The sequence below is a fragment of the Hemibagrus wyckioides genome, linkage group LG27 (genome assembly GCF_019097595.1).
Source record: "Hemibagrus wyckioides isolate EC202008001 linkage group LG27, SWU_Hwy_1.0, whole genome shotgun sequence".
Lineage (NCBI taxonomy): Eukaryota > Metazoa > Chordata > Actinopteri > Siluriformes > Bagridae > Hemibagrus > Hemibagrus wyckioides.
This window is the reverse complement of record NC_080736.1, coordinates 6908272-6933146: the sequence shown is the minus strand read 5'-3', so window position 1 is coordinate 6933146 and position 24875 is coordinate 6908272. Positions and strand designations below refer to the sequence as shown.

General features: G+C 37.9%; 2 protein-coding genes across 4 annotated transcripts; one reads left to right on the top strand and one right to left on the bottom strand.

Moving 5' to 3' along the window:
• The first annotated feature begins 8951 nt into the window (after nucleotides 1-8951).
• On the top strand, nucleotides 8952-16039 carry spi1b (Spi-1 proto-oncogene b). Of its 2 annotated transcripts, XM_058382077.1 has the most exons (6): nucleotides 8952-9295; nucleotides 10145-10219; nucleotides 10303-10387; nucleotides 11518-11711; nucleotides 13737-13905; nucleotides 14596-16039. In XM_058382077.1, exons 1-6 carry the CDS (start codon nucleotides 9254-9256, stop codon nucleotides 14907-14909), a joined length of 879 nt encoding a protein of 292 aa, XP_058238060.1. In that variant the 5' UTR covers nucleotides 8952-9253; the 3' UTR covers nucleotides 14910-16039. The 2 variants fall into 2 exon arrangements, with proteins under 2 accessions (XP_058238060.1, XP_058238061.1); XM_058382078.1 differs by lacking the exon at nucleotides 10145-10219.
• A 20-nt stretch (nucleotides 16040-16059) lies between these two features.
• si:ch73-314g15.3 (uncharacterized protein LOC368688 homolog) lies at nucleotides 16060-24747 on the bottom strand. 2 transcript variants are annotated; one of them, XM_058382076.1, is made up of 12 exons: nucleotides 24502-24747; nucleotides 24312-24400; nucleotides 21609-21727; nucleotides 21434-21536; nucleotides 20691-20788; nucleotides 19382-19531; nucleotides 18989-19156; nucleotides 18841-18910; nucleotides 18672-18750; nucleotides 18076-18229; nucleotides 16810-16914; nucleotides 16060-16713 (listed from the first exon to the last, which is right to left on the bottom strand). In XM_058382076.1, the coding sequence occupies exons 1-12, from the start codon at nucleotides 24606-24608 to the stop codon at nucleotides 16681-16683; spliced, it is 1275 nt and encodes a 424-aa protein (XP_058238059.1). In that variant the 5' UTR covers nucleotides 24609-24747; the 3' UTR covers nucleotides 16060-16680. The 2 variants fall into 2 exon arrangements, with proteins under 2 accessions (XP_058238059.1, XP_058238058.1); XM_058382075.1 differs by having other exon boundaries at nucleotides 16060-16914.
• Nucleotides 24748-24875: the final 128 nt, after the last annotated feature.

Sequence of the window (24875 nt, the reverse complement as noted above, 5' to 3'; positions counted from 1 at the left end):
CGGTTTGTAAAATGAGGCTGATTGCAAATCTGGGAAACTCACAAAGGGGACACTAATTCTGTGACAAGAAGGTTGAAACACAAACAATGTGAAAGATAGTTGCAAGTAAAACAGGGTTTCATATTACATTAGACACAGTGAATATAAACCATTTCTTAAACCCACAAGAAGCAACAGTACTGTAAGCGAGGCTCTGTGACATGAAAACATGGCTTGCTGCAACATAGTGATAAGAATTTAGGATTTGTTTCGTTGTCCAAAGCATTTCATTACTATTAAATACACATTGCAATATTCATGGTAAAGTTAGCAGACGATAAAGTCTAGTCATAATAGGTGGATCAAATGTCCTTTTAGATTTTATGATGCTTTATATATGGTTAAGTGAAAAAGATTTACACCAAAGCTCTGTTGAATTTCCAAGTCTGATTAGTCAGAATGTGTTCATTTTCGTTAACAACAGCTGTATAAATCAAATCACAATTCTTAAAATTATTATTATAATCATTATATTATTAATCGTTCTGATGTTCTGATTATTGTTTCACTGCATTCACTGGGACATCTGAGGCTAGTTAAAATGTACTGTTATTCAAAGAAGAAAAACATCCTTCTCTAAGCAGACCTTTATAGAAGTTTCTGGAATTTGCAGCTATAGCTCTTAGTGGTAACAGGAACTAAATTTTGTTACAGTCATTCCATAACATATTCACAAAAATAGTCAGATGATGTGATGTGTTATTTATTAATAAATGAAGAGGAATAAAACGCATGCTGATATTGGAAGATAAATAACTTCTGGATGGATCCATTAATGCCACACCGATTATTTTCCTTAAAACATCAAGCCCCAAGTGGTTTTCCTTCTGTAATCTATATCAGGAAAACCTTTCATGTTTACCAGTCTTTCCTTCTATAAAAATAAATTAAAAAAAAAAATCAAATGGTGTATGCAAGATTTACAAAGCAGCATAATAGTGAAAAAGCACTATAAATGTAAAAGTTATATATCACAGCTCTAAATGTGAAGTAATTATCCTCTAATAGCTTGTGCTCGGGCTGTGCCCTTATAATTGTCTTCAATCCACTTCTGATCCTCACAACAACATCAACAATGTACCATCAAACTCGCTTAAGCTGCAATATTCAGGATTTGTAGCCCATCTTCTCAAACACTGCTCACAGTATAGCTGTTTTATCTTTGTCGGATTTTATACACACCTAGAGAAGGGCATAGCAAAGAATAATAGTACAAATGAAAGCATTCCAGTGTATCAGACTGCTATAACTATAGTTAATAACTTGTGCAAAAAAGCTTGAAAAAGCTTTGCATTAATTTTCTGAAACAACGTGTACAAGGGAAAGATGTTTTCAGACATTAACACATTTTCTTTGCGTGCTTCACAATTGCTCCACAGGCCAAGATACGATGAAAACGCTCTCACAAGACACTCACTTTACAGCCTAACAAGAAGTGAACCTGAAAGAGAGTAGCCCCCCTCCTCCCCCCCACCAAACTTCTGCTTTTCTGGTCACTAAGCAGAGGAGGCTGCTTTATTTGTGTGGCTCTTCGTGTGAGTTTGCTGTTTTATGGCCCCGTTAAAGACAGATATGCGACGTCTCAGACAGCCACAAATGTAAAATTGATAATAATAGTGATAGATAGGGTCAGACAATATCCTGCTGTTTTTGTAGTGTATGAACGTACCACATTTCTCTACTCACTGATTTGTTTGCCTAACCTCAAAATTTGAAAAAAATCTTCATTTCCATGTGTTTTCCTGTAATAAATCTGAGTGAATGCGATCTGTTTGCTAAAAGCAGAAGTTGAACGTATCTGTGGAAAGGACAAATCCATGTCCATGTCTGTAAAAGGAGATGACATTTCGCATTTTGGCTGGAAAACAAACAAAAAAGCTCGGAGCTCTTTATTTAGCTCTTCATTCAAACGGAGAAGTGAAAGTTCTCTCGATTCTTTCTCTTTTTTTTTCACCTACACATTGAAGCCTGCTCTATGTGTAACTTTTCCAAAGCCTTTGTGGCCTAGATGTTTACCTGAAATCATTATAATAAAGTAACTGAAATTCTACTTCCCTCTTAGCCAACTTCCTACATGTTCCTCTCTTTCCCTTGTGTTCCGTTACAAAGTTTATGTGTCACACAACTCATCTTCCTGAACCCTACACATTCAGCCTTCACTCCTAATCCCACGTCTCTTCAGCAAAGGCAGCTGTTTCTATCCGCTTTAATTGTTAAACTATATTCTATAGACCCCTTCAGTACAAATTTATTTCATAAGCATTATTTAAACGCGTACAGCAACACCATGGATTTATCTAGTCATGAACCTTCCACTGACAGAACACATTCATTTCTACCATACACAAAATCACACACTCCCTGGTTATGCTTTATGGATCCCTGACAGTCCTCAGACCCAGTGGAGGCTCATCCATAGGGGCAGGTGGGGCATCATATACTGTATTTCAACATTCAACAAACATCTAACATCTAATGTTAGTTCAAACAGTGTGTCTGTGGTGTACAAAACCATTTCCAGAACCAAGCCTGGGAAAGGGAAAGAGGAATTATGGAATAGATCAGACTTCTATGTAAAGGCTGAGAAAAAGCAGAAAACTATGCGTGCCTTTTTTTTTTTTTTTTTTTACCAAATCGTTTGGGCAAGTTTCAGGTCTTTTGTGTATTTTTTTTTTAGATGTAGTTTCAGTGGAAATTTTGTCGAAACCTATCAGTTCTGGTTAAGGATTTTGGCTCTTTGGTTATACAAAAAACACAGCTGAACCTGTATGTTGTCGACTATTACGGGGGTTATTTGTAATTCAATAGATATTAGCCAGTAAAAAGGCAAGCTCGATAGCCTCTTGACTTAAATTTGCTTAAAGCCGTGTCTGATTTATGTTGACCAAAATACAGCTATGATCCACAGTCAGTCCAAATTAAATAAAATACAATGAGAGTGTTTACTATTCTGTTTATACATATGCCCGAATCAAATTGTTTAAGCACTGTTTAGCTTTGTTGCTACTTCAGGGTTGATCTCTTTACTCTTACAATAAATGCTGGACATAGAATAATTCATACAATTAATTTCGTTCATTATAGTGTTCATTCATATACCCATAGTGAGTTAGTTTAGTGCTAAAGTCAACATCTCATTCCTGCGGCTGAATTAAGCCAGTTTTGCTTTTGTTTTAAAAAAAAAAAAGTTCCCATAAGTACATGAATGTAAAGGCAGTTCTCAGGACTATACACATTTAAGCAAGATGCACACAACCTTCCCATGATTGCGCCATTCCTGCACTATCTAACAGGGTCCATGAAGCAAGAGCCACACAACATGCCTGCAAGCTGATGAGGAAAGGTTGTGTAGGAAGCTTGGCGCTAAACATAGGCTAATAACGCCTTGTCCAGTATATGCTAATGAAACCTCTGCTTGTCAAGGGAAAGGGGGGGGGGGAGAGAAAAGAGCATAGCTCACCAATCTAATAGCAAAAAATGACCAGAAATGACCACTTATTACCTTCCCAATGATCACTGGTCTACAATGCTGCTGGCAAACCGACCCTATATATATGTGTAAAACCTGTAATTTATGCGTCTGTCTGAAAATAACAGGGGGAAATAGATGCTGAGGTGGCTGTTAAATGTACAGTGTATATTAATACACCAGAAAAAGAGTAAATGTCATCAGATTTGGTCAAGATAAGCAGACAGCTGTGGCTCCTACAGCCTGTATTTACAGCAGCTGGATCTGTGTTTGAACAGTCAGTACAGTAATAGGACAAATAATTAACACTTGTTTCAGTGCATTCCAAGTTAAAAGGAAACACTGATGACTGGTCTTTCGGCAAATATTTCAATTTCCACCTGTGTTGCCGCTACTTGCAAAATATCACATACAAATCATGTTGCTTTGGGAATTACTACAGTTTTTTTTTTTGTATAATATTGTTTGTTGATTTCTCCATTTTTAATTGTTTAATTTTTTAAGTGTGTGAATGTCGTATTTTGTAACTGTCTCGCTAAAAAAGATGTATTTTTTCAGCATGCCTACCCTGGTTAAATAAAGGTTAAATAAATAAATAAAACATGGAGGTCCCAATTATTATTCAGTGTGAAGGATATAGGTATTTTAAACACACACACACACATGCATTCTTTAACAAATTTGGTGAAATTATCATAGACATGCTTGTGTGCATGGTGTTAGGAGTGTCAGCTTGTCTCTCATGCACTTTTATAAAAGATGGTTCAGTGCAAAAGTTTGCATATTTCTCAAATAACAAACAAGAACAAGAAGTGAAGAATTTCACCTCAAGATTGAGCCTCCTATCTCCTACACATTCTTTGTAACAATCTGGCTCATATCTCACACTGACAGAGTTGTGCTAAAATTATTTTCAGAATATTTCTTTTTATGATAATTCTGCATTTAGCTTTGAACTAAAGCATAAAGAGAAACATTTGCCCTTCCTGTCCCACTCTCATAACACAAACATTTGTGTATCTTCTTCAAGAACCTGCTGGAGTTTCTTTAATATATATATATATATATTTTACATCTAAATTGCTTAAAATCATCAGTATTCCTGGTTTTGGTGACTCAATGTTGCTTAGCATTCAAAGATTTTAGACTACTCATCATAATTTGCTTGGCTCGTGATGTGGGTTCGGCTGCTGAGACATACTTTTAGAATGCAAAACTGAAAGATTACATTATTATCACACACACAAACAAACAGAGAGATAAAAAAAAAAACATGAGAGGGAGGGAAAATATATAGTACATTTTTCCTCTACAGCTTTTCTGCCCAATAAGTTCAATCAGTTCATTTAGTAAGACGCTCTTTAATTGGGAAATGTCTCATATTTCCTCAAATAGAGTGGAAAGTAACCTTAGGTTTTCGAGTGTCTGCTTTGCCTGTTATCTGTTAGCTTCAGAAGACTGCTCTGCCTATTTTAGCACAGTGGTGGTCATTATTTTCAGATTTACAGGAAACCAGTTTATCAGTTTGTGACTGTAAAGTTTAGGATGGCATTGCCTCATCACAGCTCTGTGGTCTCTGCTTTGATCCTAACTCAAGATACTGGAGTTGTTTTGGGGGGTTTTTTTGTATTCGCTTCCACGGTACAAAAACAGGTGAACTGGTTATGCAAAATTACCCTCTAGGTGTGAATGAGTGAGGTGAGTAAACGTATGTGCATGGTGGCCTGCAATGGACTGGAGAACTCAGCGTGTATCCCTACTTAACACCTAGTTTTGCTGACGCTCCAGATCCACCACAATGCTGACTACGATAACACAAACACAGATGATTGTATGCGTGATTTCCTGGATTTATAGCCAGGAAAAGACCAAACGATCACGGCTAAACAGTTGGTCAAATGCTTGTAAGCAAAATTAACATGTCAGAGCCACGGGAATTTCCTGAATCATGTCAGTTTATAATTTGCTTTTAAAAAAAGTACTCCATCTCTTCATACTGAAATCACATGAAAAAAACACTTTTAACAATTCACGAGAAGTCATGTGAAAGGATACAAAGGTTACGGTTGGGTGTGTTTGTGTTTATTTTCCCATGTCCTTTTACGACTTCATCCATCCGAAATTCAATTCAAATCAAATCAAATCGTATCACTCTTGAAATAAAATGAACATAATCGCATTACTAAATGAATTTGTGCAAAGCTTATATATTATACTGGTTCACAACCTAACCCACACACACACACACACCCCTTTACATTGGATTAATAGTCAGTAGTAATCAATTGTATGGCATTTTATCAGATTTAATGAAAACACTTAGAGGAACATCAGTATCAATTTACTGTAGTCCCTCATGCTGGGTTTTATTCTAATTATTTGTCTTTGTTCGATTTCCTAAATTCTGTGAACTACATGTCAGATGACCGTATGCTCTGGACTGAAACAATGACAGAAGTTTGAACTGGATTATGAATATGTTTGTATACAATTTACCATAAAAAGGCATGAATGTTACATCCCTATTTTTAATTTTGTATTGCATAAAAAAGCTCTATTTTAACACAATTCTTACCCTTATTGCCTGTCTACAGATCACAGACCAAGTGATTTTTAAAATCTACACATCCTAAATGTTAACAATCTTTACTTCTAGCAGCGGACAGTTAGCTAGCTTGTGCTAACCTGACTGGATTTGTGGAAGGATTTTCAAATAATACACATAAACGTTATTAATTTGTACTGTAGCAGTAGTCAGTTAGCTAGCCTGTGCTAACCTGACTGGATTTCTGGGGGAGTTTTTAAATTATACACATAAATGTTATTAATTTGTACTGTAGCAGTTGTCAGTTAGCTAGCTTGAGCTATACTGACTGGATTTCTGGAAGGGTTTTTAAATTATACACATTATTATTAACAATCCTGACTGCAGCAGTAGTCAGTTAGCTAGCCTGTGCTAACCTGACTGGATTTCTGGGGGAGTTTTTAAATTATACACATAAACATTATTAATTTGTACTGCAGCAGTAGTCAGTTAGCTAGCCTGTGCTAACCTGACTGGATTTCTGAAGGAGTTTTTAAATTATACACATTGATGTTTTCAATCTTCACTGCAACAGTAGTCAGTTAGCTAGCTTGTGCTAACCTGACTGGATTTCTGGAAGAGTTTTTAAATTATACATATAAACGTTATTAATTTGTACTGCAGCAGTAGTCAGTTAGCTAGCTTGTGCTAACCTGACTGGATTTCTGGAAGAGTTTTTAAATTATACACATAAACGTTATTAATTTGTACTGTAGCAGTAGTCAGTTAGCTAGCTTGTGCTAACCTGACTGGATTTCTGGAAGAGTTTTTAAATTATACACATAAACGTTATTAATTTGTACTGTAACAGTAGTCAGTTAGCTAGCTTGTGCTAACCTGACTGGATTTCTGGAAGAGTTTTTAAATTATACATATAAACGTTATTAATTTGTACTGTAGCAGTAGTCAGTTAGCTAGCTTGAGCTAACCTGACTGGATTTCTGGAAGAGTTTTTAAATTATACAAATAAATGTTATTAATTTGTACTGTAGCAGTAGTCAGTTAGCTAGCTTGAGCTAACCTGACTGTATTTCTGGAAGAGTTTTTAAATTATACATATAAACGTTATTAATTTGTACTGTAGCAGTAGTCAGTTAGCTAGCTTGAGCTAACCTGACTGGATTTCTGGAAGAGTTTTTAAATTATACAAATAAACGTCAGTTAGCTAGCTTGAGCTAACCTGACTGGGTTTGTGGAAGGATTTTCAAATAATACACATAAACGTTATTAATTTGTACTGTAGCAGTAGTCAGTTAGCTAGCTTGAGCTAACCTGACTGGATTTCTGGAAGGGTTTTTAAATTATACAAATAAACGTTATTAATTTGTACTGTAGCAGTAGTCAGTTAGCTAGCTTGAGCTAACCTGACTGGGTTTGTGGAAGGATTTTCAAATAATACACATAAACGTTATTAATTTGTACTGTAGCAGTAGTCAGTTAGCTAGCTTGAGCTAACCTGACTGGATTTCTGGAAGGGTTTTTAAATTATACAAATAAACGTTATTAATTTGTACTGTAGCAGTAGTCAGTTAGCTAGCTTGTACTAACCTGACTGGATTTCTGGAAGAGTTTTTAAATTATACACATTATTGTTAACAATCCTGACTGCAACAGTAGTCAGTTAGCTAGCCTGTGCTAACCTGACTGTATTTCTGGAAGAGTTTTTAAATTATACACATTAATGTTATCAATTTTCACTGCAACAGTAGTCAGTTAGCTAGCCTGTGCTACCCTGACTGGATTTCTGGGAGAATTTTTCAATTATACACCTTACATTTATCTTTACTTGTGATACTCCCTAGCTGGCCAACATAACGTGACAGGAGATTTTTATGCATAATCTTCACAGTGAATGCTGATTGGTGAATTTGTCTTTGAGTCTATATATTGGTCCAGAGTGTATAATACAGTGTATAAATATAAATAAAATACATTGCAATATATTTTTAACCTGCCTCACAGCTCCAGGGTCCCTGGACAGTTCCTCTCGATGGTTCTGTGGCTTCCTCTCTCCTCTCAGGTGGATTGACTACTCTTAGAATTTTATGTCAATGTGTGTTTGCATGATATCGTGCAATGAACTGGCTCCCATTCCCGGCATCCCATTATCATATTCTTGCTTCACACCTAAGCATTACCAGGATTTTTTTTACTAAGGCCTTTAAAAGAACATGTGCTTTGTACTGTAAAAAAAAAAAAAAAAAATCATTATGCAGCATGTGTTGTATCATCATCTAACATCTTCTCTGAACATGATCTAGATTGCATAATAACTGCCAGCATCACTGGTATTGTTCAAATGGAGATTTTTCTTCATGCTGTCACATGACGATGTTATCTATTCTCCCTGCTTGTCTTGGTGGACCTGCAGTAAGAGATTAAAACTGTTGCAAGATAACGTCTCACCCGCAGCCTTATCCATGTCTGATATCAGTGAGAGAAAAGGCTTTGTCAAATTCAGTCTGGTTGTCAAATTGAGTATATTTTATTTCAGAAACACAAAAATGTATCCCATTCATTTGGGCATTTTTTTTTTTTTTTTACTTTCAATTTGTCATCTATTAGCTGAAATCATGCATAATAACGCTGAACTGAATTATGAAGCACAACCCGATTTGCAGAAGAATATACGACTCAAGGTTAGGGTTACATTTGGGAATAGCTTGCAAAATAGAAAATTAGAAGACCCCCTAAGTCATCTAAAGTGGCACCAATTATTCCTTCATCCTACGTTAAGTTTGTAGAATGGAAGGCCTGGAGGTGGACAACGTCGGCTGAACTGTCTCTGATTGGCTATTGGGGGAGGTGACACAATGTGTCTGTTCTAACTGAGTAGTTATAATCCCCACCTGACATCACTCTAAAATCAGGAACCAGCAGGGACACACACTCACACATACCAAAAATAAAGAAGTAACAAACAGAAAGCTCTGCCGTTTTGCCACGGTCGCTGTTAGGCTAACACTTACATTTTATTAGTTCTTGGCTTTTATTTAGGGGCCCTGGGAGCTGTGTGGGCCCCCAGTGGGTAAGGTGTTTGCGCGGAGTCTTTAGTTTCATTTAGTAAGAGGAAATTTAGAGTTGTGCAATGACTCTTGGGCTGTTTTGAAAGCAATTGAGAAAGCGCATCGAGCTAGAGTGCGTGAAGCGGAGAAGACTCCATGTTGTCTTCATACAGAATGGAGGGGTACATCATCCCACCTGTAAGTATTCCTCATTTTCATTGTGTGAGTGTGTGTGTGTGTGTGTGTGTGTGTGTGTGTGTATGTATGTGTGTGTGTGTGTAAATGTCTTAATAGCTTAATGGTAAAACTAGTTAAAAACCAAGACGTCGGAATCATAGGGGACTCAGTGATGAAGCGAGTTCCGGATAATAGCCGATGTGTCAACATGACAGTCATACTACTGTAATGTTTTCTTGTTAGTGATGAGTAGTTAATATACCAGGAGAAGGTCAAAAAATTTCTCTAGAATAGTGCTAGTTTGTAGTTAGTTTAAAGTCACTCCTATTTAAAAAAATGTATAAGTCAGAGTCAGTTTGGCTGAACAGGAAACGTGGCCCAAGTGCAATTCTGTTCATGAGGTTCCACGTAATAATGGTGTTTAATTTATTCATATGGGAAATAAACATGTATGTATTTCTACAGAGTATATCCATTATAATATATTATTAATTATATTATATTATAAATGTGTTAGAATTTGTAATAAAGTCTTGATATTTTTTGTGGCTATTTTTATGATGATGATGTTGATGATAAAGATGACTATTATTATTATTATTGTACATATCTGCGTGAAGATCTTAGTGTTGTTGGCTTTCCTGCATATACTCCAATAGGTTTATGGAATTCTATACGTTCTTTCCTTCACAATGAAAAAAATGAATATGAGCTGATTGTGAGCTAATTTAATTTATATACACCATAATGCATGATCGTCAACCTTTTCGAATAGCTTCTAAATTTACAGCCAAATTCTAATTTAAGGATTAATTTGCTTTCAAATATGAACGTTATCAACTGCTAAATTATAATTTCTATGTGTAATAGAAAAAAAGCTGGACTGGCTGGATGTCACAGGCCCCATCTGAATTTAAAGATTACTGGGCCCTTGTAAATAAAAATGTGAGGTTTTTCTCATACTGCATTTATTCTTTTGTATAAAACTCCGGGTTTATTCCTGTAATTTACTGGATTTGTCCTAACAGCCAACAGAAGATATGATCTACGAACCTGAAATCTATCGACAACAGATGGAATATCAATACATCATCGATGGAGAAGGCCAGAGTGGTGAGATGCTACTTGTATTTCTCAGCCATTCATTATAATAGATTTAGAGCATTATGCTGTGGAGGACTGATACCAAAAGCATGTCCTGGAAACACTGTAAGAGCAATATTGTAAGTTTTTTAAAACTGAAACTTTACCAAAATAGCTTGTTCATTCAACACGCTTAGAGGCCCAATTTAACACCAACGTGGTTGCTCTAACGGTTTAAAATCACACCCAGAGCTAAGCTGCTGGGAATTCATTCGTGGGGGGCGTTTAGGAGAGCTAGCGAGTGGAACCAGGCAAGTGACCCGACACCATAGCAGGAAACAGATGCATTATTTTGACAGGCAAGAAAACTACAGACGTAGAACGACAAATATCCCCAAGGGTGTGCCACCAAGAATCTAAACTAACCCAACAAATTTATCAGACAGATAATTTGACAGACAAATTTGACGGACAATTTATCCTGAGTTAAAATGTGTATACAATATGGAGAAGACAGGATAACACACACATGGATGTGTCTCATTTAAGTTCCTTTATTCAGGATTTTGGCCTGACCTTTGCATACATTGATGTTTAGCATTTTTCTTCTGAGAACATGCGACAGGGTGTGATATAGAAAGTGAAAACGGAGGTGTCAGGGGCATGCTAATTACAGAAGAACATAAACAAGCAACAATGCTTTTGACCCAACCATTTATATTTACGACAAAGGATTCCATGGATTTGCTTATTATTACTTTGTCTTTTTTTTTTGCCCCTTGGTGATCATTTTCTTTAAACTGTACTGGATTCATGGATGAATAAAATGCAACAAAAAAAAGATTTGTATGCAGGAATGCATATCAATTCAGGAAAATACCAAATAAAAATGCAAACATTGAGCATTTTGTAGGGTTTACTGTAATAAAAACTGCTGAAGGAAACAGTGGTGTGAACAGGAAATAGCGTGACACACATAGCCGTGGTGGTTTTAGCAAAAAAAAAAAAACAACAACCAAAAAACAAAAGAACGATATTAAAACAAAAAAAAAAAAGCAAAAACAACAATATGCAATTATTTTATTCATTCACTACATTGTTCATGCCTTTAAATGTTCTTGTAGCATTTGTTTACCCTTAAAGTGGCCTCTTTTGTTTAGATCATACTTGGGAGTACAGTACACACCATGTCCACCCTGGGGACTTTGAGAATTTGACAGAGAGCCACTTCACGGAGCTCCAGAGTGTGCAGCCAGTTCATCCTCCCAGTGTGCATCGCTTTACTGATGTTGAGCCAAGCCATTTTCTGGACCCCAGTCTGACTGGACACCATCTGGGACTGCCTCCTCCACAGGTGAGGGTCCTCAAATCACTGCTCACCTACTGCTAAACTACAGGCAAGAAAAAGCAAAAGACAGAAAACAAAACATCACCAGAACAATATAACTACAAAGATGCTTTGATTAACATGGTAAAGGATCAGATCTTTCCTTGGTAGGTAAAGATCTTCAGATTGAATGCGAGTTTTCCATGAATTCACATATTTTATTGGGATACTAAATTTCCGATAGTCCAACACGGTGTCTCGAGAATCCAGTATTGCATTTGGACAACCTGCAGGACTTGGTTTAGTGTTACCAAACTGGTTCATTTGTTCAGTTGTTTTTGCTGTTACGGAGAAAGGCGAGTACATCTGCATGCTGGCTGTTTCTCAACTCACCCTTATCCTGGCCCGTCCTCACCACTTTCACCACAGCAACAGTATGCTGCATGCTCACCAACCGCCATTACACACCCCCTCCCCACTTACACAAACACCACCGCACCGAGTTGTGACACACACACAGATGTGCTTGGACAACAAAAGCAAGTGTATGCATGCACACACACACATGTGCACACACACACACCATGAGCCGCACACCATGGACGGTTTATAGAATTTCTTCCATTTTATTGAATTTGGTGTTAAATTGCATTTGAATAAATACTAATTAGAAATTATTAACAAATGATTAGCAGTCTGACAATATGACATTGGGTAAGAGCCTTAAGCACATGTTAAAAACTAAATAAATAAAAATTTGCACAGCAAACTGCTTTAAACCTACAACCCTGTACCATGAGAGTATATACCATAGAGTGCACAAAGAAAACGAAACAGCACACAAAGAAGAAAAAAGGCTGAAAATGATCTATAGCACAGAATGGGAAACAGGTTAGAGCGTGACTGTGATTAGATCCTGTAGATCTGGGTGGTCTTTTGTTTTTCAAATACTAACCACAGTACAGCCTATAGAAAAGTGAGCTTTTCCCCTCTTGTAGCGCTGTGGACTTGCAGGAGGAAAAAGATTGGCAGGCTGATTTACTGCCTCCTGTTACACACATGGCCACCGACACGCAAAGTCCCAGCAGCACAAACTGCAACACTTAGTCTGAAAATAACCTTCTTCTGTTAGTCTTATCTGATGTGTTGGTGTTGTATTTGAAAATATGATATATGGTGTGACTGGGAACTTGTGCTACAGCTATTTGCCTGAATTGAATTATACTAGTTTTTTTATTTTTATTTTATCTGGCCTATGTATATGATTGTAACTGGATTAAACATATAAGTGTGAATTGCAGATCTAGCCACAGCTTACTTAAAATACATGAATTATTTTAGAGCTAACTTGGCAACTGTAGCCCTTCTCTCAAAAAGCATAGGGCCTGGTTTTAAACCATTATATCCCACACAGAGGTTTTCTCGCTTGTCTTTCCTGTTTCGATGTTGATAACAGTATATAGCTCTTTGGGTCAAGGAGCTTTTCTGCAGGTCTTTTTTGCATTAAATGGGTACATTTCAAAACATGTGACCTTTTCCCAGTCATGTGGAAGTGTGCCTTCTAATGGGTTGCATGAAACGAAACATGTGATAATGTGACTTTTCCCAAGACCTGGTCAGCTCAGGAGACACAAAACAAAAAGATTTTGAAATACTAGCGTTTAGTTATTTTTCTCTGATGTTAAACTTCGGCCAGTGGAAAATGGTTGCCATTTATAAATGCATGTAAAAACATAGACGGGCTGGTGTGGTAGTGTATTTAAAGAAATAGCATGATTATACCTCAGAGGTATGAGAGAAACTTCCCCTTTTGATATTTAGCCTTCTTAAGATATCTCGATATAATATAGCACAGACACCTGTTAACAGAGGTGTGGGTTTCATTCTTTTAGCAAATGCTGTCAAATTTTTCTGACAGTTGTATAGTAGCATCTTATCATGTTCTGGTTATAAATATACTCAAATTAAAGCTTTGATTTTAAAGATAGCAGGGATTTTCTTATACTTCTAACTGAAATCATCGAAATAAAATCTCATCTTCGCCCCAACCAGGTGGCTTGCTTGCCTCGTCCGTCTGTTTATTACCCGCATAGTGTGCAGCCCTCACCTCTCCTGCGCAGCTCCGACGATGATGACCCCGGCAGCCGCAGTCCCCCCCTGGAGGTGTCTGATGAGGAGTGTATGAGGGACCATATCAGTTCTACCACCGGGGTTGAACATGGTGAGGATCATCTAATATTTTCCATACAATATAGTTCAGTCATAGGAGACCACAGTGGCAGTGGCACGGGTGCTGCATATTGTCTAAAAGAAAGAAACTGCAGAAACTGTATAAGATAGTTTTAATTCCTGCTGTACTTCACAAGACCTTCTTTGGAATCTATGGACATATGGAGAACCTGTGATACTTCAGATAGCATCCTGAGATCAGGATCAAATCTGGTACCTTGGAGCTTTGAGGCAGAACCACTGCCCTTTGTGTCACCAAACTGGCCAATGTACAAATCTCGCTCGTTATCTGCTTTGCTTCGCTCATTACTCAAAAAGAGAAAAGAGATCATATTAACAGATAGGAAAAACAGGGAACCTGTAGCTTTTGCCCTAAACACCACCCTCTGGCTAAACCATACGTATTATCATTCGTATTATAACCATTTGAATAAGTGCAGACTCATATGAAGCCTTATAAAATCCGTAGACCCAAAAGTGTGGACAGCAAATCCAGGTGATGTCACTTCTGCAAATAAATGTCAAACATTTTTTTACCCCCCCATGTTTCCCTTAAACCATGCTAACAGAAAACAAGCTACTTTCTGTGAAAGGTGATATTCTTTAATCACCAAACATCCCCAACCAAAAAAGCAAAGCCAGACCATTTTTCCTGTGTTTATGTTTGTCATTTTCTGCCTAGGAAACAAGAAGAAGATTCGTCTGTATCAGTTCCTGCTGGACCTTCTGCGAAACGGAGACATGAAGGATAGCATCTGGTGGGTGGACAAAGAAAAGGGAACTTTCCAGTTCTCTTCTAAACACAAAGAGATCCTGGCCCACCGCTGGGGAGTGCAGAAAGGCAACCGCAAGAAGATGACCTACCAGAAAATGGCCAGAGCACTGAGAAACTACGGCAAGACCGGAGAGGTGAAAAAGATCAAGAAGAAGCTCACGTACCAGTTCAGTGGTGACGTGCTGGGAAAGGGCCACATGGAAAGGAAGCTGTACATGTAAAGCAGCAGAAAGATGGACAGCGAGGCAGACAGAAAGCAAAATGAATGAGATAGACAGGAGAGACTTGACAGTCTTTTGAAAAGAGAGCTCTACTCACTGGACTTGGAGCATTAGACTATTCGCTTGCCCTTTACATTCCTTTTTATATTATTCACCTTTGCATTAATTCAGTGAACCTTCTCTATGAACTTCTAGCCCAGAGTTCACACTCCCATTTCAGCTGCATGTCCAATTATACAACTTTCTATTCTCTATACAGAAGAGAAAGGTAAAACATACAGACAGTGAGATCTGATCCATTATAAAGATCAAATGTGTGAGTTAAAAAACAAAATGAAACTCGGCAGCAGTATAGAAGCTGTTGTTAAGTGATCATTGAGGAGGGGGTGGGTCGAGGAGGGGAGGGGGTTTTAGTCGTGGGCGGGGGTGGATGGATGGTGTATCACAAAAATACAAAAGCAGAAGTGAAAACAAATGACACAGGCTCACGCTGTACGGAAAATACGGCTGTCTCGTCTGGCCAACACACACGGGGTGATTCTGTTTTTGCCATAAAGGGTGCTTTTTTTTTGACAAAACATTGTTCAAGGACTGTAAGATTTATATTCATTTTGTATATGAATAAATCTTTTTAAAATAGTACAAGAAGTAAAATCAGAATGGTCACAAAATCTTTTGGAAGATTGGAAGGAACTGGTTTCACAATGTCCATTATTTATCACCGAGTTCAAGTGGGAGTAAAACACAATCTGGTTTTGTGATAAAGCTTTTCAGTTTCTAACAGATTCCTTAACGGGCATTCCAGTCTAGCACTCTGTGCTGGCTTTGTGCTTATAAGATCTTTATAAGAACGCTGAGCTTTACAGTTTCTCATCTTGATTATGGGAGTATTGAGAAAAATCTGATATTTAAAATATATTTAATTAATCTATAAAAGTCAGCCATTAAACTAAAAAACTATGCACGTTCATTCGTAGTACAATACTGTTGCTTTTGTGTGTTTGACTCACCAGCACCCCCTGTCTATACATATTCCTAAACTTTTTATATAACCATCTCTCGACTTAAAATCGAGCAAATTTATTTCACTAAAGGACGTACATGAAACATTGAGTGTATAGTATTTATTCGACAATATTAAATAGTTTGCCTTGCATGTAACAAACACACACACACACAAATAAAGACAAAGTAGGGTCCAAACATCTGAGACCACATAGAAAATCTGGGATTTTTTTTTTTTTTTTTTTTTTAAAAAGAAAACTTGAAATAAACATGCTTTAGAATAATGAAAAATAACAAAAAAACAAAAATATTTAAATGCTTATCTTGAATATTCAGGATTTTAAGATTCTGCACTGTCACTGTGTGAATTAAATTATGTAAATCTGTCATTTTTATTCCATAAAAAATACAAAAATAAATCTGAATTTGTAAGAAATTTAATTAAAGTGGATTAGAAGCATTTTACTAGTGGTCTCAGACTTTTATACCCCAATGTGTAATATATATATATATATTATTTGCTTTTGATTTGCTTATTTCCTTCCCAGAAATAGCACTGCATAAAATATTCAGATAACAAAATAATAAGATAATTGTACATAGAAGTATTTTTTTCTTTCAAATAACCATTTCACAACAACAAATATATACTAAAAACAGTTAAACCATGTGTTTAGTGTAATGGAGACATCAGTACTGGCAGACTGGGTGTATACATGTGCAAGAGTAGTAGTTCCTAGCTGGAATGTTCTCAGGAGATCTTCAGTCAGCTGGAGGGTTTAACAAGTGGAACATACCACTAATAGAAGGAACAAGTATGATCATTAGAAATGAGATTAGACAATGGGTCAGATATTAAACTTGTGTGACAAATTATTGCAGTATTATAAAATACCTCCTCTGTCATTCCTGCTGTCTTCCTTCCCTCCGTGTTGAACGGAGGCTTCAGATACCCTTTGAAATGCAATTTAACCAAGTCGTGGAATGTTGCAAGGCAATCCTGGAGAAAATGACACAGACATGGTCAAACCTGCCGTATTGACAAATCTGAAGCATTAAAAAAAGGACAAAGATTATTGCAGATATCACTGTACTCTTTCCACTGTAACTACAAGGTAACAAATGTGAATTTGCATCCTAGTCACGTATGTGTATCAGTTTCCTATCACAAAACATTAATGGTGAAAATAGAAAAAGTTCTTATGGGATGAAATACTGTAGCAAGACTGCTGATGGACACAGTTAATAAAAAATACTGCTCAAAATGCTCAGGAAAATGATCAAGTGTGCCAATATGTTAAAACGTACTGAATGTCTGGGCCATTACAATAAATCACAAAAGGCATAATCTGTGACATGTAGTGCTTCACACATTTTAGTAGGTATACCCTGTGTACAGAACGTTCACTGAACAGGCATAGCATTATGACCACCTGCCTAATATTGCATTGGTCTCTCTTTTGCTGCCAGAACAGCCCTGACCCGTCATGCACTGTGTATTCTGACACCTTTCTATCAGAACCAGCTTTAACTTCTTCAGCGGTATCAGCAACAGTAGCTCGTCTGTTGGATCGGATCACACGGGCCAGCCTTCGCTCCCCACCTGCATCAATGAGCCTTGGCCGCCTATGACCCTTTCGCCAGTTCACCACTACAAACTGGGAACACCCCACAAGAGCTGCAGTTTTGGAGATGCTCTGATCCAGTGGTCTAGCCATCACAATTTGGCCTTTATCAAACTCGCTCAAATCCTTACGCTTGCCCATTTTTCCTGCTTCTAACACATCAACTTTAAGGACAAAATATTCACTTGCTGCCTAATATATCCCACCCACTAACAGGTGCCATGATGAGGAGATAATCAGTGTTATTCTCTTCACCTCTCAGTGCTCATAATGTTACGCCTGATCAGTGTACACTTTGAGTAGGAAAGCCATTTGCTTTCTGAGCTTAAATTCTAGAAAGTCTGTGATAGTTACATCAGATCAATCAATGGTTGCCACTATTTGCAGATTCACAAACACATCCAAATTTGGCAATGAAACTAATAAAACACGGAATGATGCTTATTTGAGCCATGACTTGTCTGTCTTATTAGTATGATTGTACTAAAGCTCTGATTAACCAAACACTGGAAAGGTGCTGTGCTGATTATTCTTACCCGCTCCTCCTTTGAGCAAATGTAAGTGAACCAACGGAGTCCTGCAGCCACATGTGTTATCTCATCGGTATAAATCACCTCCAGGATCTTTACTGAGCTCGTGTCTCCCTGTGCTGCAAAGCGGGACAGTGTCTGAGGGTGCACATCTAAGCCCCTAAGCACCAAACCCCCGTAAAGAGGGGAGGAGAAAAACAGTGAGTGTGTTGGACTGAAATCTTTCACACACAGATTTAAAGGTGTGATTACTAATTTTTAAGTTGTTATTTTTATTTTATTTTTATTATATGTGATTTTTTATTTTTATTGTTATTTTTTAAATACTGACAAGGATTTGGATGTGTTTCAGTTTCATGTTTACAACTTTGCAACCAGAACAGTACTGCTCACTACTGCTTCTTCTTCTTCTTCTTTTCCAGTAAACTCATGAGGCATGCAAGATTTCAAGAGATGACTAGGGTTTGGACTAGATTAAGGGGACTAGAGTAAGGTTGCTGTAAGCGGAAGAAGGCTCTAAGTTCATGTGACAAGCAGCAGGGCTCTAAACATTAAACTGCCCCATTACAATGAGTGTTAAAGTCTACAGTGTTAAAGTCTACCTAGCCTCATGGACCATATGTACTATAGCCAGCCTAGCCAGAAGATCTTGTGACGTTTCTGCTGCCGATTGCCACAAACCTGCAAAGACAAAACATGCACTTCCTCATTCCCAGTCCAGCTTCACTGAAACCATGCAGAGATTTAAGACAAACACAAACCCCTTCTCACCATTATGTACTGGAAGGGCACCAAAAGAACTGCCGAGCTCCTTGATCCTTTGCTCTAATAAGTCATAATGCTGTTGAAAACAAAAACAGGTTGTTCTACAAGCAGATATCAGCCCAAAGTGATACTGAAATCACATTAAGGGACCAACCTTGGCTTCATCGCCGGCTACTTTGACAAAGTCGTTGAAGAACTCTCGTGGCAGCGAGTCTCCGGTACTAAGTTTGACTGTAGAGAATCGAGCGATGATGTCCCACGAGAGGTCAATAGCCCATTGCTCTATATTAGCCAGAGAATGAAGCAAAGCAATTCTGCTTGCCTACAAAGAAGGAAGTAAACAATCATTTAGATATTGTGGAATAATTATCAGACCTAAAAAGCCCAAGCTATATTTTAACCTACTGAATGAAAAAGGTCATATCATACAAAACGCTATTGTGTAGTGATAACAAATAGTCTCATATTTCATGAAAAGCTATAAAAAGCCTCCTGGATTGTTTATTAATTCAACACCTCTGACTCCCCTCAGTGAGACTGTGTGTACCTGTGTGCCTCCTTTGCCACGTTTGATTTTGCCCGGCGCCACCACAGTCAGACTATCTATTCTGCTAGGCTGAGCCGGTGGTGCACACTCACCAATCTCTGTTATTTCCCCAGCGTCCCACCAGCTCTGCACTTGCTTAGTCAAAGCCACCTGGGATACAGAAAGGCATTGCAAGAATTAAAAAAAAAAAAAAAAAAAGTCACCTGGGAGACCTATAGTGAAGCCGAATTGTTGCGCAATGATGCAAATGCACGCAAGGAATGGAGGGAATAAAACATGACAAGCTCTGCTGTTATAGCTGTTAAAGTGTTTGTTTTTTTTTTGTATAACAGCAACTCCTGTACAACAGAAAGTGTTCTTGTACCACAGGAAATTGCAAAGGATTCGTTTCTTTCTTAATGATTGACACTTACACTACCAGTCAAACGTTTGGACACACCTTTTAATTCAGTGTTTTTTGTTTAGGGATTTATTTTCTACATTCTAGAACAATACTGGAGATTTCAGGACTATGAAATAACACACATGGACTTAAGTAATCCATCTGTAATGACAACAAAAAACAGTCAGTTGTTATTTTAAGACACGAAGGTCAGGTGTTCTGGAATAGTTCTTGCAAGAACAGTATTGTCGAGTGCATTTGCAAAACCCATCAGGCACCATGATGAAACTGGCTCACATGAAGACCATCCCAGTAAAGCAAGACCAAAACTTACCTCTGCTGCAGAGGAGAAGTTCATTTAGAGTGACCAGCCTCAGAAATCACCAATTAACAGCACCTCAGATTAGAGCCGTTATGAAGGCTTTACAGAGCATCAGTAGCAGACATATCTCAATATCAACTGTTCAAACGACATTATTGTGTATTTCGGCCTTCAGCATTGTTTTACAATGTAGAAAGAAATAAACATCAGGAAAGACCATGGAATTAGAAGGTGTGTCCAAACTTTTGACTGGCAGTGTACATTAGTTACATATAAAGTTATGGAAAATCTGGGTTCATGTTCTCATTATTTTTTTTTTAGCAGTGATAAGCAATTGTAACCCAACAAGTCTATGTATTTTTCTATTTCTTTAATCAGTTGGTCTTTTTGCTACACAAATTTGCTACACAAAGCACTGACACTGGAGGCTCCTTCCATAAAAACCATACATAAGCATCTGACTAATCATATTCAAGAATTCTACAGCGCTGTGGCATAAGCATATTCATCAACCTGCAGGACAAGCATCATCATGAATCATGTGCGGTCATGCAAAACAGTTATTCACTATTGCTTAAGTTTTTTCCAAATGGAGGAAATCTAACCTTTTCTAGTGGGTCTGGAGTACACAGGATTTTCGTGGCCCAGAAGCAGAGTGTATTTTCTGTTGATTCTAACTTTGTTTCCATGGGTAACAAGGCACCTAGGGAAGGTTTCCAAACAAAAGAGGATGTCCTTAAAATACACCGAATTGTGTAGCTTATATTTTGACACTTGCATAAACATTTTCACGCGTGTGAACTTTTTTAAGTTTCAAATGACGGTCAGTTCCCATCTACCACGTCTGTCAGGGTAGTGTGTAAGGGGCCACCATAGGACCAGCGCTGAACAGATTTTATTTAGGTGGTGGTTTATTCTTAGCACAGACATGACTCTGACATATCAGTGTCTGTAGATGTGGCATGAATGCTTGAGGTTCAGAAAACACTCCTGAGATTTTTTGATACAGGGATCAATGCTGGTTTGAGAACTAAACATATTCAACAGCAGAAACTGAAGACTGATGGTGAAAAAAGACTGTTTGATGACTAAGGATAACTAAATGAGCTGAAAAAAATGAAAAAATATGCTGAAAAGCCACACTGACAGGGCGGATGTACCTAAAACACCGACCAGTAAATATCCATCATGCCATTATCCCCCAGACTGACACAAACTGTACATGAAAATGTCAGTCATAAAAGTGATAAAACAATATAATAAAACACATCCAATAAACAGAACTACTAGCAAGTGAGTGCATGAATCTCTGGATATCCCCCCCCACACCCAAACTGTGATCACGTACCTCGGTTTGCCTTTTTTGTCACAGCCGCTGGATAGAGAGACAAGCTACTTTGAGTATTTATATACAGTTTTCCATCCACTACTCTGACATCGTAGACTTGATTCTGTGAAAGAATTTGGCATAATGTCAGAAACAATTCAGTCACCGCACTGACAGTTTCATTACTGCAACCTACCTGCAGTCCTGTGGAGGAAGAACCTGTCTCTAGGCTAAAATCAAAATAGTGCCACGGGCATATCAGTGCCAGTTTGCCGTCGCCAAGGTCCTCGATGTCGCCTTGGTCAAGTGGACCCCCTGTCAATAGAGAGAAAAGCTTTATCAGTTCAGAAATAAAGAAAAGCCTGAGTGCACTGTTTTCTCCATTCTCTTTCTGCATTTTGCCTCCTAACTGTCAAGCATGGTGAGGAAACACCTGGTGTGAATAAGTATTGAAGAATGACCAGGATTTGCAATAGCTCTATGAGCTTGCATTTTGTAGTCTCTTCTCTGAGCACCAAAATCCCCCGCCATCTTGACAACTAGCACACCTGTGGCTAGTTGTGGTTGAGTGGGTTTCCCTCACAATACCACACATTAAACATTGCTGTCTTAGATCAGATTTGCCCATAGATCGTGCTACATAGTCATGAGTGTTTAGACAAAAATAACCCTGCTGAGGTCTGAAGCTGAAAAAGCACATCAACCCTATCTTTACTGCCTGGTACTGACCATCTCAAGGACACTGTGTCTGACTCAGACGTCCCCCTGCTCTGAGTATGCAGTGATGCCAGTATTCATCTGTCACATTTAGACTCTAGAGCCAAATTTGGCCTAAGCCCCACAGCCTAAACAGCTTGTAGAAACCAGTCAGAGTTACTCTCTAAACAAATTATTGACTTGGCAACAGACACGACTCAGAGAAAATCAATGACTCTGGTGCTGAAACTTAAAAGCTTGTACTTTTTTACTGCCCCTGGCTTATCGTCACGCTATCATTCAAAATATTCTATAATATTGATTTGCGCATGTTTTAAATATATTTGACATGTGCACAAGATGTCAGTGATAATTGTTTGTACACTTAAATGCTTGTTGTGAGGCTCACGTACTCTACAGCCGTGCAATATAATAATATATCTCAGAAGATAAAGTGTAGATGCGAGGGAAAAGTAAAGTGCAGATCCTAACTGTAAACAAAAAAAACAAACAATTAAATTAGATGTGTGTAGTGTGTAATAAATATGATTGCAGTGACAGGACGCGGACCTTAATGGCAGTAAAGTGGGAATAGTGCCCTTAGAAATATTGCAACATGCCCAGAAGTGGCAGAAATGTGTGAAGAAATTGTCCATGAGTGTCCTTCAGCTGACCAGTGTGTGGGAGGTAGTGGAGGCGTGAGTGAAAGGAGTAATGAACGGATTACAGGATACAGGACAAACTGTATTTTATTTTATCTGATTACAGGATGTTACCAGGATATTAAAATGCTGGATAGGGTTAATGTTAACTGTCTGGGCTGACAGAATTACTCTAAAACTAAGCTGGAATTCCAGGCGCTTTATTTGGTCATACATTGTAGATGTTTTAGTGAAGGCAGCCACTAGAGGGCGACAGAGTGATTAGTTAAACCTCAACCGATATCCACGTTGTAGATGGTTCAATAAAGAAAACAAGGGTGGTGAGCTTAGTCTCAGATAATGTTCTTGGCATATTAATATTTACACAGTAAAAGTAAAAATAATCACTTAGAATAAAGGATGCATTACAGGCTCATTGTTTTGTGATGTATATGGATGATGTTTATGCAAGAAAATGAAACATGGCATGCAGTTACAGGAAAAATAATCCACAAAACGGAACCACAGAGTTGTTTGTTTTCCTGTAACAGCACATCACACTGGGTTTTATTCGTTTTTAAACAGTAGTTTACCAACAATGTATTTTGTTTATTCATTATTGAATACCACGTTTTGCTTTTTAACTATTTAAAGTTGTTGACCTGCCAAGACAACTTAATTCCTGATATTAATCACATTAAATCTCTCTCTCTCAATCTCTCTCTCTCTCTCTCTCACAGACACACACACACTCTCTCTCTCTTGTGCGCAGAACTAAGACGTGTTCTTTAATCCTTTCTTTATTAGGTCCAGATTGAACTGTCCGGAGCGTCCCTGTGAATTAGCTGTTACTATAGAAACTAGCAACTATTAGCACGAGTGCATTAACGCAGCCCTTGCGACTGGAAATACTGTCAGATCCGCTGTTACAGATTAATCAACATCTTCTGACCAATCAAAATCAAGAATTTAAGAGCATGTGCCATAAAAGATGATACACTATATTACCAAAAGTTTTGGAACACCCCTCCAAATCATTGAATTCAGGTGTTGTTTTTCAGGGGTTGGGCTTGGTTCCAGTGAAAGGAACTCTTCATGCTTCAGCATATCAAGACATTTTGGATAATATCATGCTCCCAAATTTGTGGGACTCTAGTTCATCCCAAAGGTGTTCTATTGGGTTGAGGTCAGGACTCTGAAGTTCCTCCACACCAAACTCACTCATCCATGTCTTTATGGACCTTGCTTTGTGCACTGGTGCGCAATCATGTTGGAACAGGAAGGGGTCATCCCCAAACTGTTCCCACAAAGTTGGGAGCATGAAAATGTCCAAAATGTCTTGGTATGAACCTGAAGCATTAAGAGTTCCTTTCACTGGAACTAAGGGGCCGAGTCCAACCCCTGAACTCAATGATTTGGAGGTGTGTCCCAAAACTTTTGGCAACATAGTCTGAGCAGAGACTGTATGTTGAGTTTATGAAATGGTGACTGTTATTAGTGGTGGAGATTATTCATTTTATTATGATAAGAATAAAACCATGTTGTTGTTTGTAAAAACACACCTTCATGTGGACAAGATGAATCCATCGCCCAAAACCGTCCATCATCTGTTCGCACAAGAACGATATGCTCTCCATCCTCAGAGTACAGCCTTAAACAGATTGTCGAGGACTTGGTCTCAAAGTAATATTTACATGATAATAAAATATATATGATTTTATTGATTTATTTAGTAATGTTGGTGGTTCCTACTTGGTGCACGGGGACTTGAACTTAGCTGCTTCTCCGACACACTGCCAGCTCCCGGCTTTCACAACATCTCTGAGAGCCTCAACTAAATCTTGCTCAAAATGCTCCATTGAGGATACCTGACTTTTCCTTTTCCTTTTTTACTAATTATGATTTTTGTGATAGAAAAGAAAACAGACCATAACACTACAAAATTCATTCATTTACACACACACACCATCGTTCAGACATGATTAACTTCCTGTTCTCCTACGCTCCGTCAAGCTTTCACAATAAAAGTGTAGAATTGTCTTTACAGCCTTATATCAGAGAATTTATAGTCTATTAAAATATAATAATATTGTACTAATTAGTACGTAAATTTTCTCTATAATTGC